The sequence below is a fragment of the Excalfactoria chinensis genome, chromosome 1 (genome assembly GCF_039878825.1).
Source record: "Excalfactoria chinensis isolate bCotChi1 chromosome 1, bCotChi1.hap2, whole genome shotgun sequence".
Lineage (NCBI taxonomy): Eukaryota > Metazoa > Chordata > Aves > Galliformes > Phasianidae > Excalfactoria > Excalfactoria chinensis.
Genome location: NC_092825.1, coordinates 32,112,325 through 32,126,325, shown reverse-complemented (window position 1 = coordinate 32,126,325; position 14,001 = coordinate 32,112,325). Strand labels below are relative to the sequence as shown.

At 46.3% G+C, this 14,001-nt stretch overlaps 1 protein-coding gene across 1 annotated transcript in view; it reads left to right on the top strand.

The window, feature by feature from the left end:
• The first annotated feature begins 538 nt into the window (after positions 1-538).
• WIF1 (WNT inhibitory factor 1) overlaps positions 539-14,001 on the top strand; it is a 42,071-nt gene continuing 28,608 nt past the window's right edge. Inside the window, exons 1-2 of the mRNA XM_072349219.1 lie at positions 539-722; positions 817-956. Coding sequence (XP_072205320.1) covers positions 590-722; positions 817-956 — 273 coding nt within the window. The 5' untranslated portion in view covers positions 539-589. The remainder of the gene's footprint in view (positions 723-816; positions 957-14,001) is intronic.

Genomic DNA, 14,001 nt, shown 5'->3' with positions numbered 1-14,001 from the left:
CCCAGAGAGGCTGTGGATGCCCGGTCCCTGGAGGTGTTCAAGGCCAGGTTGGAGGGGGCCCTGGGCAGCCTGGTCCAGTATCAAATGTGGAGGTTGGTGGCCCTGCCTGTGGCGGGGATGTTGGAGATTCATGATCCTTGAGGTCCCTTCCAACTCGGGCCATTCTGCGATTCTGTGATTCTCTGATGCGTGCACGCCTTAGGGAAACGTGTGTGTTTCTCGTGTGCTGAGCCGCGGGTCCTGAAGGGAATCGTTGTTAACAGCTCGGCTGAAATAAAACCAAACAGAACTGATATAAGGACTCGGCCACCACCGTTTCCACTTGTGCGAGCGGTCGGGCCACGAGGGGACACTCAGGGATTCATTCAGACTTTATCCATCCCGGTTGGCTTCAGCTGCGAGAGAACAAGCAAACTAACAAACGAGCAGAAAACTTCCTTAGGAAAGAATACATTCGGAGCGCTCCCCCGGGCGAGGTCCCCGCCCCGCCCCGCCCCGCCCGTCCCCGCCCGCCCGCGGGTGGCGGCGCGCAGCGGCAGAGGGCGGCGGAGCGGGGCCGGGAGCGGGACGGCAGCGGCGGGCGCAGAGCATGGCCACGGCGGGGCGGCTGTGCGCGGCGCTGCTGTGCGGGGCGCTCAGCCTGTGCGGGGTGCGGGCCGCGGCGCGGCAGCCCGACACGCTGTACCTGTGGATCGACGCGCAGCAAGCCCGAGTCCTCATCGGTAAGCCGGCGGGAGGGAGGGAGGGAGGGGAAGGAGGGCGGTGAGGCACCCGCGGCCGTGCGGCGCCGCGCATCGCACCCTCTGCCCTCCGCAGGCTTCGAGGAGGACATCCTGATCGTGTCCGAGGGGAAGATGGCCCCGTTCACTCACGACTTCAGGAAAGCTCAGCAGAGGATGCCGGCCATCCCCGTCAGCATCCACGCCATGAACTTCAGCTGGCAGGCTACGGGACGGGTAGGTGCGGGCGGGGGCACCTCCAGAGAAGAGCCCGGAGCCGGGCGGTGCGGCCCGACGGGGCGCTGAGAAGCGGGGACGGCCCCGGAGCGGCTGTACCGGCGGGGCGGGTGTGGGCACCTTCCGTCGGCGTGCGGGCGCTCAGCGCGGCTCGTCCGCCGCTCTCCACTCGCTCACGGTGCGCAACGAGCCGGGGGTGCCGGTAAGCAGAGGGAACCCTCTCTCTGCCAGTTTGCATCGCGAAATTGTATGGTTAGAGCCACGCATCTCCGTGCGGATTCTTTTGTTGAAGCAGAGAGGGGCGAGCGACGTGTTTGCATGAGCACACGCAGGTAGTTGGGCTGCTGGCAGCCCTCGTATAAAGCTGCAACGTGAGCCTGGGTTAGCATGGGTACAGAAAATCTCGTGGGTATAATGATTCGTTTTTACAAGGTCGAACGCTGATGTTATATTTTATTACATATCGTCTATTAGAGCTGGATAAAGATGAAACTAGATATATCTTCAAACAGTCAGTGACGCCTGAGTGTGTGATTCAGCCTAAGGCAGCTTCACCACCATGGCTGTTTCTGGCTGTGTGAACGCACCCTTCCTGGTGACAGACCTGCTGGGCTCTGCCATGTTGTGTGAGGCCCTTGGGATTTGGCTGGGGGCTCTGGAAGGGAGGGAAGCATGGAGTGGCATCTCTAAGGTTGAGGGAATTGCTCGGAGTTGTCGGAGCTCCGCCTGGCTCTGCAGAAAGAGCAAGTTTGCACCTCAGGGTCTGAGATTTAGAGCACAGAAATTATCTGTGCATGTCAGGATTATGCTTCCTGCTTCTATCAGTCATGAGAAAAATACCTCTTTTGAGGAAGGAGGTTGCGATGCAAGGCTGACACCATCCCTCCTCTCCCTTCCTGCACTCTGTTCCACATTGGGCCACCTGCAGATAGCCTGTGAGGGAGAGATATGGCACTGCCCTCACTGCCAAGGGTCGTGGGTTGAGAGACAGCACAGAGATGTGTTCTCCTTATGCAGCCTGTGGGGAGAAACCTCTCTGAGCTGTGGCAAAGCTGATCAACCAACCCTCCTTTGCTGAATTAAGGCGTTCATGTGAGACCACAGATAGTCAGCAAGTAAACATGTGTGTGGTTAAAGTAACATCACAGACAACTCCATTCCTGCAACAACATGATGTCTTGTGGATATTTATGGATCCAAGAAGTGTTAAAAGTGAGAGACTTTGCATTGCAGAGTTTATAATCCCATTTTTACAAGTCTATTTGTGTGTATACTCACTACAAACTTTGGCACTCCAGTCCTAAGGCCGTGGGTATTTAAACACCTCTGCAGATGAAGGATTTCAGACTGATCTAGGGAAGGAGCTCCAGCCTGTGAGTGTTTGAGGAGCTGGGTTAGAAAGGGATGGACTTCACATCCCAGACAAAAGACCTACTTTTTGGCAGCACAAACCTGTTGGATTTTGCAGTCTCTTAGAGACACTCAAGTAGAGTTGCCTGTTACCTGCAGTTCTCCTTATCCTCCATGGAAAGCAGATCATCATTGCCCCCATGCCACCTGAACCTGTACCTGATGAGAAGGGTCAAGAGAAAACATGAGTGTTTTTGCAGCTCGTAGGACAAAAGCACTCATCAACGTACCGGTTCTATGCATCTTAGTTGGAAAGTGCCCACAGCAGTGTTGCAAGTAGAACAGGATAGCAATTACTTATGGCAAAGAGAATATAATTTCTCCAGAATTTCCAGTATTTCTTAAAGAGAAGAAATGAGACTGAAGGTGCTAACAGGTTTTATCTCAGTGTTGTTTAGTTTTTAAATATAAAGGTACTCAGATGTTCCCCAGCATTCAGGAAAGTGCCACCTTTATTCTGGTGGAACACTTCTGTCTGGGGTCTGGGAAAGGATGGGAGGAGAAGACAAGGTGAGGAGAGGGCAGGAAGGGAAAGAAAAAGCAAAAACAGAAGTAGTCTTTGACAGAATGAAGGCATGCAAGGTACTGAAGTGCTACAGTGCTTCCTGCAAAGCAGTCCTTTCCTGGCATACAGTTGTCTCTGTTTGATAAAGCTGAAACCTTTACTTCTGGGAGTCCTGTGTCTTGTGTCCTACTGACCTCTCCATGCTGTATGCCATGGGAGATTTGAAGATGCCTCTGTAGAACTCCCAGGCTTTTGGGGCTGGCAACAGTAGTTCATTCCAAAAGTAATGCCTCCTATTGATTTCCGTAGAAACTGCAGCAGGTACAAAGAGCACAATAACACTATTTGATAGAGCAAACTCTCAGCTTCAGAACATTGCTTTTCAACACAGTCACCACCATTAGCTGTACGTTTTTTGCCAGAGATGAGCAAGTGCCTGCATGCCATGCTCATAAAAATCGGCACCAGCAGATGTGCTCCACAGTTGCTGTAGTCACTGCTGAAACACATCACCCACTGCCTCACTGTGCTCACATCCACTGTTTGGCCTCCATGAACGTTCAGCAAGAGTCAATGAATGTCAGTGGGGGCCATTTTTTTCTGCATGGAAGAATTCAGTGCCACACCTTTGCTTCACCCACATTTCCATGTCAGATGCCATTGTGTCAGAGTGCCCCCTCTGCTGTCATTTGTCACAGCAACAGAATGGAACGGGATATTGGTGGGAAGGTTCAGTCTCTACTGCAGTACCACCAATATCCACTTCTGGCATAATGGGCCAACGTAGTAAAATAGGAGGCATTTCTTTCAGAGCAGCCCTTGTATATGCTACATCCTCTATCAATACCCAGAGCCCTTTTGGGTCTGCAGATAGCAGACTTCTGAGTGCATACAGGAATCATAGAATGTCCCTGGTCAGAAGGGACCTTAAAGCACACCCAGTTCCAACTCCCTGCCATGGTCAGTGTTGTCACCCACCAGCTCAGGCTGCCCAGGGCCCCATCCAACCTGGCCTTGAACACCACCAGGAATGGGGCATCCAAAGCTTCTCTGTGCAGCCTGTGCTAGCGCCTCACTGCCCTCACAGTGAAAAATAAAAAGCAGTTATGTCTATGCCATGACCCAGTTCCCAGCCCTGATGCCAACAATTCAGGGGCAGGTGGGCGGCAGCCAGCAGTGGCTGCTCCAGCTGTGTGGGGCTGAGCCCCTCCTGCCTTGTGTCCCTGACTGCACTTGTGCAAGGCAGGTGTAAATGTCCCATGGGCAAGTTGCACCTTCCTGCTCCTGGGATAAATAGGAATGTAGATTGTAGGTTGGTAAATGATCCAACTCAGAGAGTGACACTACTCATCTGTCTTGCACTGCTGTAAATGTCCATATTCCAGTTCAAAAATGTATGTTCGATGTGACATGTTCAGGGCTGGATTAGAACTGTCTTCTTTACACTTAAGTGGAAAACTTGTGTATTATAAAGAGTTAAAGCTGTTACTGATAGCAATGAGCAAGCAATGAGCAGAGTAAAGATGCCCACCTCTTAGGGAGAGATGGTAGATATCATCAGTATCTCCGGGGAGACCTCATTGTGGCCTTCCAGTACTTAAAGGGAGTGTATAAACAGGAGCAGGAACAGCTGTTTACAAGAGTGGAACGTGATAGGACAAGGAGGAATGGTTTTATACTAAGATAGGGGAGGTTTAGGTTAGATGTTAAGAGGAAGTTTTTCACTCAGAGGGTGGTGATGCACTGGAACAGGTTGCCCAAGGAGGCTGTGGATGCCCCATCCCTGCAGGCATTCAAGGCCAGGCTGGGTGTGGCTCTGGGCAGCCTGGTCTGGTGGTTGGTGACCCTGCACATAGCAGGGGGTTGAAACTAGATGATCATTGTGGTCCTTTTCAACCCATTCTATGATTCTATGAATATGTTCTTCGGCATTTCTGTATTTTGAAATGGACCTTGGGGAAGTTAGGTAATTCCAGCTCTTGAAGGCTGGGGCTGTTCTCAGCAATGTGATCATCAAATCCAAATAGCGCCACAACATCTCTGAAATTACCTTATTTTACTGAGGCACAGCCTGACCATGAAGATCAAATGGAACCCCAACGATGCCAGGAGTTTTGTTTCCCTGTCCCAAGGAAAGCTAATAAACCACAGATTTTAAGGCAGCGGTGTTGCAAAACTTTGCTTCCTTCAAACGTTCTTATTTACTCAGTAAACAAAAAGAAAACAAAGAATGGTAGATTTCAAAACGTACATTTCTTCAAAGGAAGCTCTTTTTCGAGTGACTGCCAAACTTTTCATAAAAATCTTATTCATACCCACTGATTGCAGCGATCCTTTTCAGCTTAGAAAATGTGTAGTACTCACAATTCATTTATTTTCCTAATAAAAGTAGGGCTGTTCTGGAAATTGGGTCAAGGCAATTGCATAAACCTGCGCTCCCAGGACTTACAGTAGTACCTTCACTGCGGTTTCATGTCACCAAACAGAGGAAATACTTTGTTTTCAGACCTCTGTACCAGAATTCCAATGTGGAATGTGAAGATGTTTACACACTGTGAGCATGATTTTCAGACAGGGGGTTCACGTATCGAGTGCGCTGCTCCAAACCTTTAATATTTAGATTCTGTTCAGCTGTGGTATTTTGCATCTCAGTGTTGTAGACATGCCACCAGGGATCAAAGTAATGCTGTAGAGATCCCACTTCACTTAGCAAAGCAGGCATGTGCCAGCCATCTGTTGTATCTGCTGATAGAAAACAGCAGGAACGTTTCTCAGAGTTTTGCCAAGAAGTAAAAGGGGAATTTATTGCTCAGCAGAGATGAGTTACAAGGCACCTTGTCGTGTAAGCGACATCTGGTTTCCATAGTAATTTACGTGGTATATGTGTAAACTACACAATTATTCTCTACACAGCAGTCTAAAGCTGTGTTAAATAAACCATTCTTCAAGATTTTCATTGTTTGTCCTTTCTATAAATATTCTAATATATTTTTAACAACAACAAAAAAAAACCTTAAGAAGTAAAATATTTTCACTACTTTTACAGTAGTTGTTGTGCCGTACAACATAACAGTTGAAAGGCACTGGAACAAACAGGACACCCCGAGCTTCAAGGCTCTGTGCTGTGCAGAGGTTTGGATTTGCCTCCCCACATTGCTAACTGTTTTTCAGAAATGGTGTTTTCTGATCCACCCAAGGAGCCTCCTCTTCCATTCTGCGTAATTCTTCTATACTTTTTAATGGAACAGTTTAGTTTTTAGACAATTTTGAACATTTCTCATAAAGAGATACCACAAAGGCAACATTAACATCAGCTTCCTCATGTTTTCTGGCTGATACTGCTCTCTCCTGGGTGGTTCATTCATCAAGGCCTTATGGAATGAACGCAACGTGGAGTGGATGTGATCCACAACAGGATGACTAAGTTAATCTCGAAAAGGTTGGGTTTTGGGAAGTGGATGTCCAAAGCTAGTCAATATCTTGCGGGTTGATTCACAGCCATCCACCATGTGGTTGGAAATATGGAGTACAGGAAGAACATTAAGCATGGAAAATGGAGGCAGGTTTGGGTGTAGCACTTTGTATCTACTGTGTTGTGGCTTGACTGGGAGGAGATGGGCACAGAAACAAGTGCCTTGTACAACTCTGTGTGTGCTGTGTGAAACATTGCTTTTCTGTTTGCTTTGAATGCAATTATCTGTCTGAGGTGTCCCAAAGAACTTCCCAGCACCACACTGAGGTGTCCCAAACTCAGTCATTTGTTTTACAGATCTCTCTGTTCTTCTGACTCTTTTTCTTACCCTTCTCTTAATCTTCCCTAGTGAGATTTCTGTATCACCTGTGTATTTTTAAGGAAGGCTTCTCAAACTTAAACTCAGTATTCAAGCTGTGAGCCCGCTAGGCTTGTAAAGGCATAAGAATGTTTTCCATTTTGTTTTCTAGAGCATTCCTAAAAGATGCTCATAGTCCATTTCCCTTTTTGACCATATTGATCACTAGACTGATCTTGCCAAGGAACCAGCCATAATCATCAGGGTGTTCCTTCCTGGGTAATACTACTAGTTGACTTAAAGTACTTCATTATGTTTCACATTGTCTTTCCCTCTGTGTGTGTTGCTTCTTGTTTTTCAACACTTATTCTCACCTATGATCCTACCAGCCTGCCATTGGGTATCATCATAACTTCTTAATCATAGAATCATAGAATTACCCAGGTTGGAAAAGACCTTGAAGATCATCAAGTCCAACCGCAGCCTAACCAGTACCCCATCTCTAAAAACCCTCTGCTAAATCATATCCCTGAGTACCACATCCAAACGGCTCTTAAACACATCCAGGGGTGGCGATTCAACCACCTCCCTGGGTAGCCTATTCCAGTACCTAACCACCCTTTCGGTAAAGAAATTCTTCCTAAAAGAAGAATTCTCTTTTAGAAGAAGAATCCTCTCTTCACAGACAGCTTTCGCCGTGAGCTGCCCAATATTAGGAAACTTTGCAAACTCATTATAAATCCCCTCTTCTACAATTGTTATCCGTATTTTGAACAGCACAGCTCTCTTGGAAATGCCTTGGTCAACTCTTTTCACTACAAGAGCTGATGACTCATGGACCATTTCTAGAACTGGCCAACTGTCACCAGTTACAAACCTACCAGAGGACCTCCTTATCTCATTACAACTTTTGGGGACTTTGGTCTGAGACACTGTCAAGAGCACTCTAGAAACTCAGCTGGGCAGCACCAACCAGGTCATTACTCTCTACTTGGTGAGCTCTGGCAGGTCCCTGGAAATGCTTTGCTGTGTCTTCCCTGGATGCTGTGTTTTGCTCTGTGTTTTGCTCTCCTTCAGGAGAGAATTCAGCTTTCCAAGTCCTCACTGGAGCATTATGCAAACATTGGCATGATTCTTTCCATGTTCCTCTGATACCAAGGCTGGTTGAGTAAGTTTTATCCCCACAGCTGGGATCTCTGCAGTATAGTACTGAGTACCTCAAAACCCCTGGGATACACCATCAGGTTCATGCATTCGGTTACTATTTCCCTCCTTCTCCCCCAGTCCCAAGAAGCTTCAGTTTGAAACATTTCCTTAAGCTTCATAAAGCAAAGCTTTGGTGTAGCAATTTACCATCCTTTTCATTCATAAATGTATATGCAAAACATTTATTCAGCTTTTTTTGTGCTCTCCTCTCTTTTTCTATGGGTTTTCCTTTGCACCTTCTTCATCCATTAGCCCCACTGACTTGACAGCTGTTTGCTCTGAAGAATTTAATGAAAAAATGAACTAATATTTTGAGAGCTTCCAGGATAATCTATCACAAATAATTATCTGATTTATTGCAGCTTAATATTTAGCTTATCAAGGTTTGTTCGTTCTTTATCTCTTTTTTTTTTCCTTCCATTTTCATCCACTTTCTAAAACATGCTATTTTGTTTATTTTTTATTTTGCTGTTAACCCGTATCAGTTTGCTGTTTAGTTCTTTGTTTGTTTCCTTTTTAAGGCTCAGGGAACTTTAACTGTTTATTTGTGGCCAAATTCCTTACTGCATCATAATGCAACCCAAACGTAGTGGAAAATGCAGTCACCCAAAATGCACAGTGAAGAATAACAGCAATGTCAGCTGCATTGAAATCCTTATTCTTTCCATAACAAAACATACAGTGTTCTTTGCAGTGAATGATGTGTATAAAGTTCAGTGACTGTCTGGGGGCATGAGAAGATAGTCTTATTGGTATTTTCTGTTATGTAAATAGGCTTTATCAATCATATTTTGGAAAAGCTGCTGAATGTGTGGTTAACTTAACATTTTTTTCTCTGCTGTTTGGTTGACGGAGAATGACATTTCGTGATCTTGGTTATTATAAACTGTGATTGCAATAAAATACACGTAATAATGTAATGAAAGACTGGCTCTTCTCATACAAAATATTGCTCAAACCCATGCCCAAAAAGCCTCTGGTCTATCTGTGACAATTTGACCCTAGCCAGTTGTATAGAGCAGTTCAGGGAGCATGCATGCATTGAGGTCAGAGGCATTTTCCCCATGGGTGGCATCCTGGCAGCTGGTCTGTGTGAGCTGGCAGCCCTGTGGGGCCTCTGGCTGTGCACTGGCCCTACAGATCTCTAATGAGACCCATCAGATTCTAGAAGAACCTGCAGAAGATTAACCTCTTTCTTTACACTTATTTTATAGAAGAAAGAGAAAAAATAGACAGAAGCAGATGTGCCTTCAGAATTCTGTCAGGTATCTATTCCTTCATGCCCCTTTGCTGGACTCCCTCCAGTACATCCATGCCTCTCTTTTACTGGATAGCCCAGACCTGGACCCAGTGATCCAGGGGCATCTCATCAAGACTGAACAGAGAAGAAAAATCACCCCCCAACTTGCTGGTAGTGTTCTTCCTTATGCAGCCTGGGAGGTGTTGGCCTTCTTTGCCACACAGATATGTTGCTCATTTGTGGTTATCTTGCTGTCCATCAGCGCCCCCATCTCCTTTTCTACCATCTGTTTTGTAGTGGGGAGCCCCCAGTGCATACTGATCATAGAATCATAGAATTGCTCAGGTTCAGAAAGACCTTAAAGATCATCAAGTCCAACCACAACCCAACCATACTACCCCATCTAACAACCCTCCACTAAATCATGTCCCTGAGCACCACATCCAAATGGTTTTTAAACACATCCAGGGATGGTGACTCAACCACCTCCCTGGGGAGCCTATTGCAGTGCTTAACAACCCTTTCTGTAAAGAAGTTTTCCCTGATATCCAACCTAAACCTCCCCTGGTGCAACTTGAGGCCATTTCCCCTCGTCCTGTCACCAGTGAGAAGAGACCAGCCCCGCTCTCGCTTGTAGGCACCTTTCAGATACTGGACAAGAGCAATAAGGTCTCCCCTCTGCCTCCTTTTCCTCAGACTAAACAGCCCCAGTTCCTTCAGTCTCTCCTCATAGGGCATCTCCAAGCCCTTCACAAGCCTCGTTGCCCTTCTCTGGACCTGCTCCAGTACCTCCATATCCTTTCTGTACTGAGGTGCCCAAAACTGAACACAGCACTAGAGGTGAGGCCTCACCAGTGCTGAGTACAGGGGCGGGATGATTTCCCTGGTCCTGCTCACCACACCATTCCTGATACAAGCCAGGATGCCATTGGCCTTCTTGGCTACCTGGGCACACTGCTGGCTCATGATGCATGGGGTTGTTCCTCCTCTCGTGTAGGGATTTGTGCTTTCCCTGGATGAACTTCACAAGGTTCCCGTCAGCCCATTTCTGCAGCCTGGCGAAGTCTCTGAATGGAACACAATCCTCTAGCATAACCTTCCGGGTTATGTATCACCTGCAGACTTGCCAAGGATGTACTCTGTGATGAAGATGCTAAGCAGTGTGAGACCTGGTGTGAACCTCTGAGGCACACCACTACTGACTGGTCTCCAGTTGGACTTCATGCTGTTGATCACAGCCCATTAAAATCCAGGCAAGGAGCAGCACCCCTCACCATCCACTTAACATCAGTTTCACTTTCTCACTTTTTCTTTGGAGACCTCAGTAGAAACTGTGTTGAAAGCTTTCCTAAAGTCAAAATAAACTTACTGTTAACACAAAACAAGCTGGGCTCTATCACAAATCTGAGACTGGCTTGTACAATCGCAGCAAAGCAGCAAACCAAAGTCTGCCTCAGAAAAAAGTATTGTAAATGAAGTAAAGACAGTAATCCTGTTGTACAGTGGCACTGAGAAGTCTTTATAGATCTATGATACCTGAGATCCACCATAGTAATTGCTCATTCAAAGTCCATCCATAGGAGACCACTCAGCTGCAAAGAAATGCTGAGGAGGAGTTAGCCTGACAAGTCTGTCTGACTTGTAGGAGAGAAACTTGTGGGATAGAAATACCTTAGTAAAGGCTTACAGAGATTTGAGATGGATTTGTTTCAACCAAACAAGAAAAACTCTGATTTTTTTTATTTTTATTTTTTTTTCCATCTATGTATGAAAGTGCGCTTTGTTTTGTAACCAGCCGATGGAATCCAGCTTCTTTGGCCATACAGGGAGAAGTGGGCAATTACCTTCCAGCTGCTCCAGCACTTGCTGCCATCACTGCCAACTACTTCCATCAATAACTTAGAGACCAAACACTGCTTTCAGAACTGGTCCCACAAATCCTCTGAAGTTACCCCTTAGCCCGGGTAAACAGCTAGCAAAACCCAACTGATGCTAAGGGAAATAAATACGCCTGACATCAAACCTGGCAATCTCTCAGCCACAGGTTTTGGCCCAGCACCAGGGAAAACAAATTCCCCAAACAGCAACCCACTAATGAGAAGACCTGTCACCAGCTCCGGGTGCCCAAGCAGAGAAGAACCCAGTAGCACAGCAGCAGATGCAGCCCTTGCAGCAACAGCTGCAGGGGAAAGGTAGCAGGTCTTGGGCCATCCTGGCCATTAGGACCAGTTCAGGGCTTGCAGTGCTACCATTATGAATGTGGGTATTTTTCCTTAGAGCATGAGGAAGGCACGGTGAGATCACAACCTTTGATGAGCAGGAGGAGATAGACTCCACCAAAATATTATTTACTCACTCTGAACTTGTAAATTTGTGAATATTGATATAGTCAATAGGAATTTGAGACTAAAAACCACATAGGCAAATAATCACCTCCACTGAGCAGCTTCAGCACAAGTACCACCTTCAGTGCGTTCCTTTAAACTTCAGTAAACACTGCTTTCATTTTTCCAGGTTTGAGCCTTAGCCAGTTCTCTTTCTTGCGGAGGTTCTGGGAAATAAATTGAACTGTTGAAACGGAGTCCATGGAGTGAGCAGGTTGAACCAAATTTATTTTCTTCCTTATGAAGCCACACATACACTGAGTGGATGCCAGCAGCTCCATGCTTGAGACATTCAAGGCAGGGACCTTTGTCTTTGGGGACAACAGACCTCTGGGATCTATCCCAGAGGAGGGAGTGGCAAAATGCAGTTATCTGGGCCCGTAGTCACAAACAAGAGATGACATGCACAGCCATACCGAGTGCTAGGGAATACTTCACTTAGCTGGACATTTTGATCGCTACTTTGGTTTTCATTTATTTATTTATTTGTTTATTTTGTGTGCTCTTTTTTTCTCTTTCATTTCCATCTTTACACTGGAAAATCTATTCAGGTTGAATAGACCAAATGAGATTTCTGTATTGACAAGAGGGCACAGCTAAAAGCATACGGCCCGGTGCATTGCTATGACCCAGCACGTTGCTCCAGTGCAGTCAGAGCTGCGGTGTGTTGGCAGCAGGCATGGGTGGAGATGCTCACACTATCCCTCTCCGAGCAGAAACCAGAGGCCCATCAAGAGCCACCACAGCTTTGTTCTTTTATGCAATGTACACCTTCTTTTAATGGGACAAAATCTGCACATTATTCTGCCCACTGATGAGAGCTCAGGTTTGGGTCATACCAATGTGAATATCCTCCTTACTTAAAATGTGCAGCCAAACATTTGCAGTCAGGTGTGCTTCATCATTTGTGTAGTTGGTGCCATGCTGCTGCCATTCCTGTAATTTGTTCGTAGAGGAATCGAGACCTCACAGTGGAATTGCAACATTTAAAACGTTTCTTAAGTATTTAGCTTGTTTATATAAGAGCTTTATGCATCCAAAAGTGAGGTTTTCTCATCCTGTAAAGTGTAATTAATTAGTATAAGTTCATTCAGTTAGATTAATAGGGAAATATTTAACAAGATGAAGGACTCCTAGAGTTTGCCAGCTGAGCGCATAGTTACCTAGAGGCATAGAGCGTGAAGCTCTGCAGGTTCTCATGAAATCTGTTTCCCTACCTCTCCCCATCCCCAACAGCTCCAAGAGAAAATTATGTCTCTGGTTTTTTAATTGTTCCCCGTTGATGTCCAGGAGGACACAGTAACTGCAGAAAGGTCTTTCTTTCCTTCTTGGCTTAGAGCAGGGGACAGGGCATACCCAGGCACATCCCCAGGCCTGCAGGATCATGAGCAGTGGGAAGCAGAAAGTGAGTTTTGTGAATGATAGAAAGAAAGGGACAACCATTACCCTTCAGTGAAAATGATAGGACACATTCACGGGACATTTTACTTTAAATACACAAGTACTACTGTGACAATAGTCAAGCAGCAAAGAGGTGTTTAGGTGAAGCTGGCTTTCATCTCTGATTACAAGCTCAAAGATAAGCCAGAAAGATCCAGTAATGGTGTGCTTACATTGGTTCCTACAGTAAAGTCCAAGTAACGTTTCTGGTAAGCACAAGATGAGATACTGACACACTCAGTGCTTAGAAAATGTTTGAAAACATCCCTTTGTAAAAGGAAAAAGTGTGTACAAACCACCCATTGAAAACCCAGTTATTACCTAAACATGTCTTTCAGTATAATGTGGAAAACACACCTTCTTGTTGAAGAGCATTGTTCATGTGGTGTCTTTTAAATTACATTAATACCCTGCAAATAAATAATTTGTTTTCCAAAAACAGATTTCTACTAATTTAAAAGTCTGCCTTTGGAAATGAGGATGGGTATTTGCATACGACCAGTGTGGTTTGGGCTCGAGAGTTTTCTTCTATATGCAGTTCCCTAAAAACCTTTCTAATGACTCTTGCGGTCAGCAAGCTGTGGCATTCCCCTTTCTGCCACTTCTTACTCATACATTAGGCACAACTGAAAGGTACAGCAACAAGCTCTTAAATTAAGGCAGTTGGCCTTTATGTGCAATCATATTTCCCCCAGACCTCTGCGTGTTCTGGACTGTACAGTTTGCAGCTGCACACCTTGCTGTGTATCAGGATCCTGATGTCCCTGGCTTGACAGAACGAGACAGATTTCCAAAGTCTGCCCAGCCTTTGCAGGCAGATCCGCACGAGGGAGCCCCTATGCTGCGTGCACTGCCTGAGGCTCTGTGCTGATGTAGCATCATCTTCGGCTGAGAGAGGTCACAGCCTGCACCATCACAAAAGCCTTCTGGTTCAGCACACCTGGCAGCTGACATACCCTTGTGATCACCTGGTCCAGTGCACTTGTCCACTCTGTTCTCCAGCTACCCGTTCTCCAGCTACCCAGTTTGTCACTTTGCTGAGGGGTATGCTGTGTTCCACACAAAGTACAGCTCCCAGACCACATTTTGG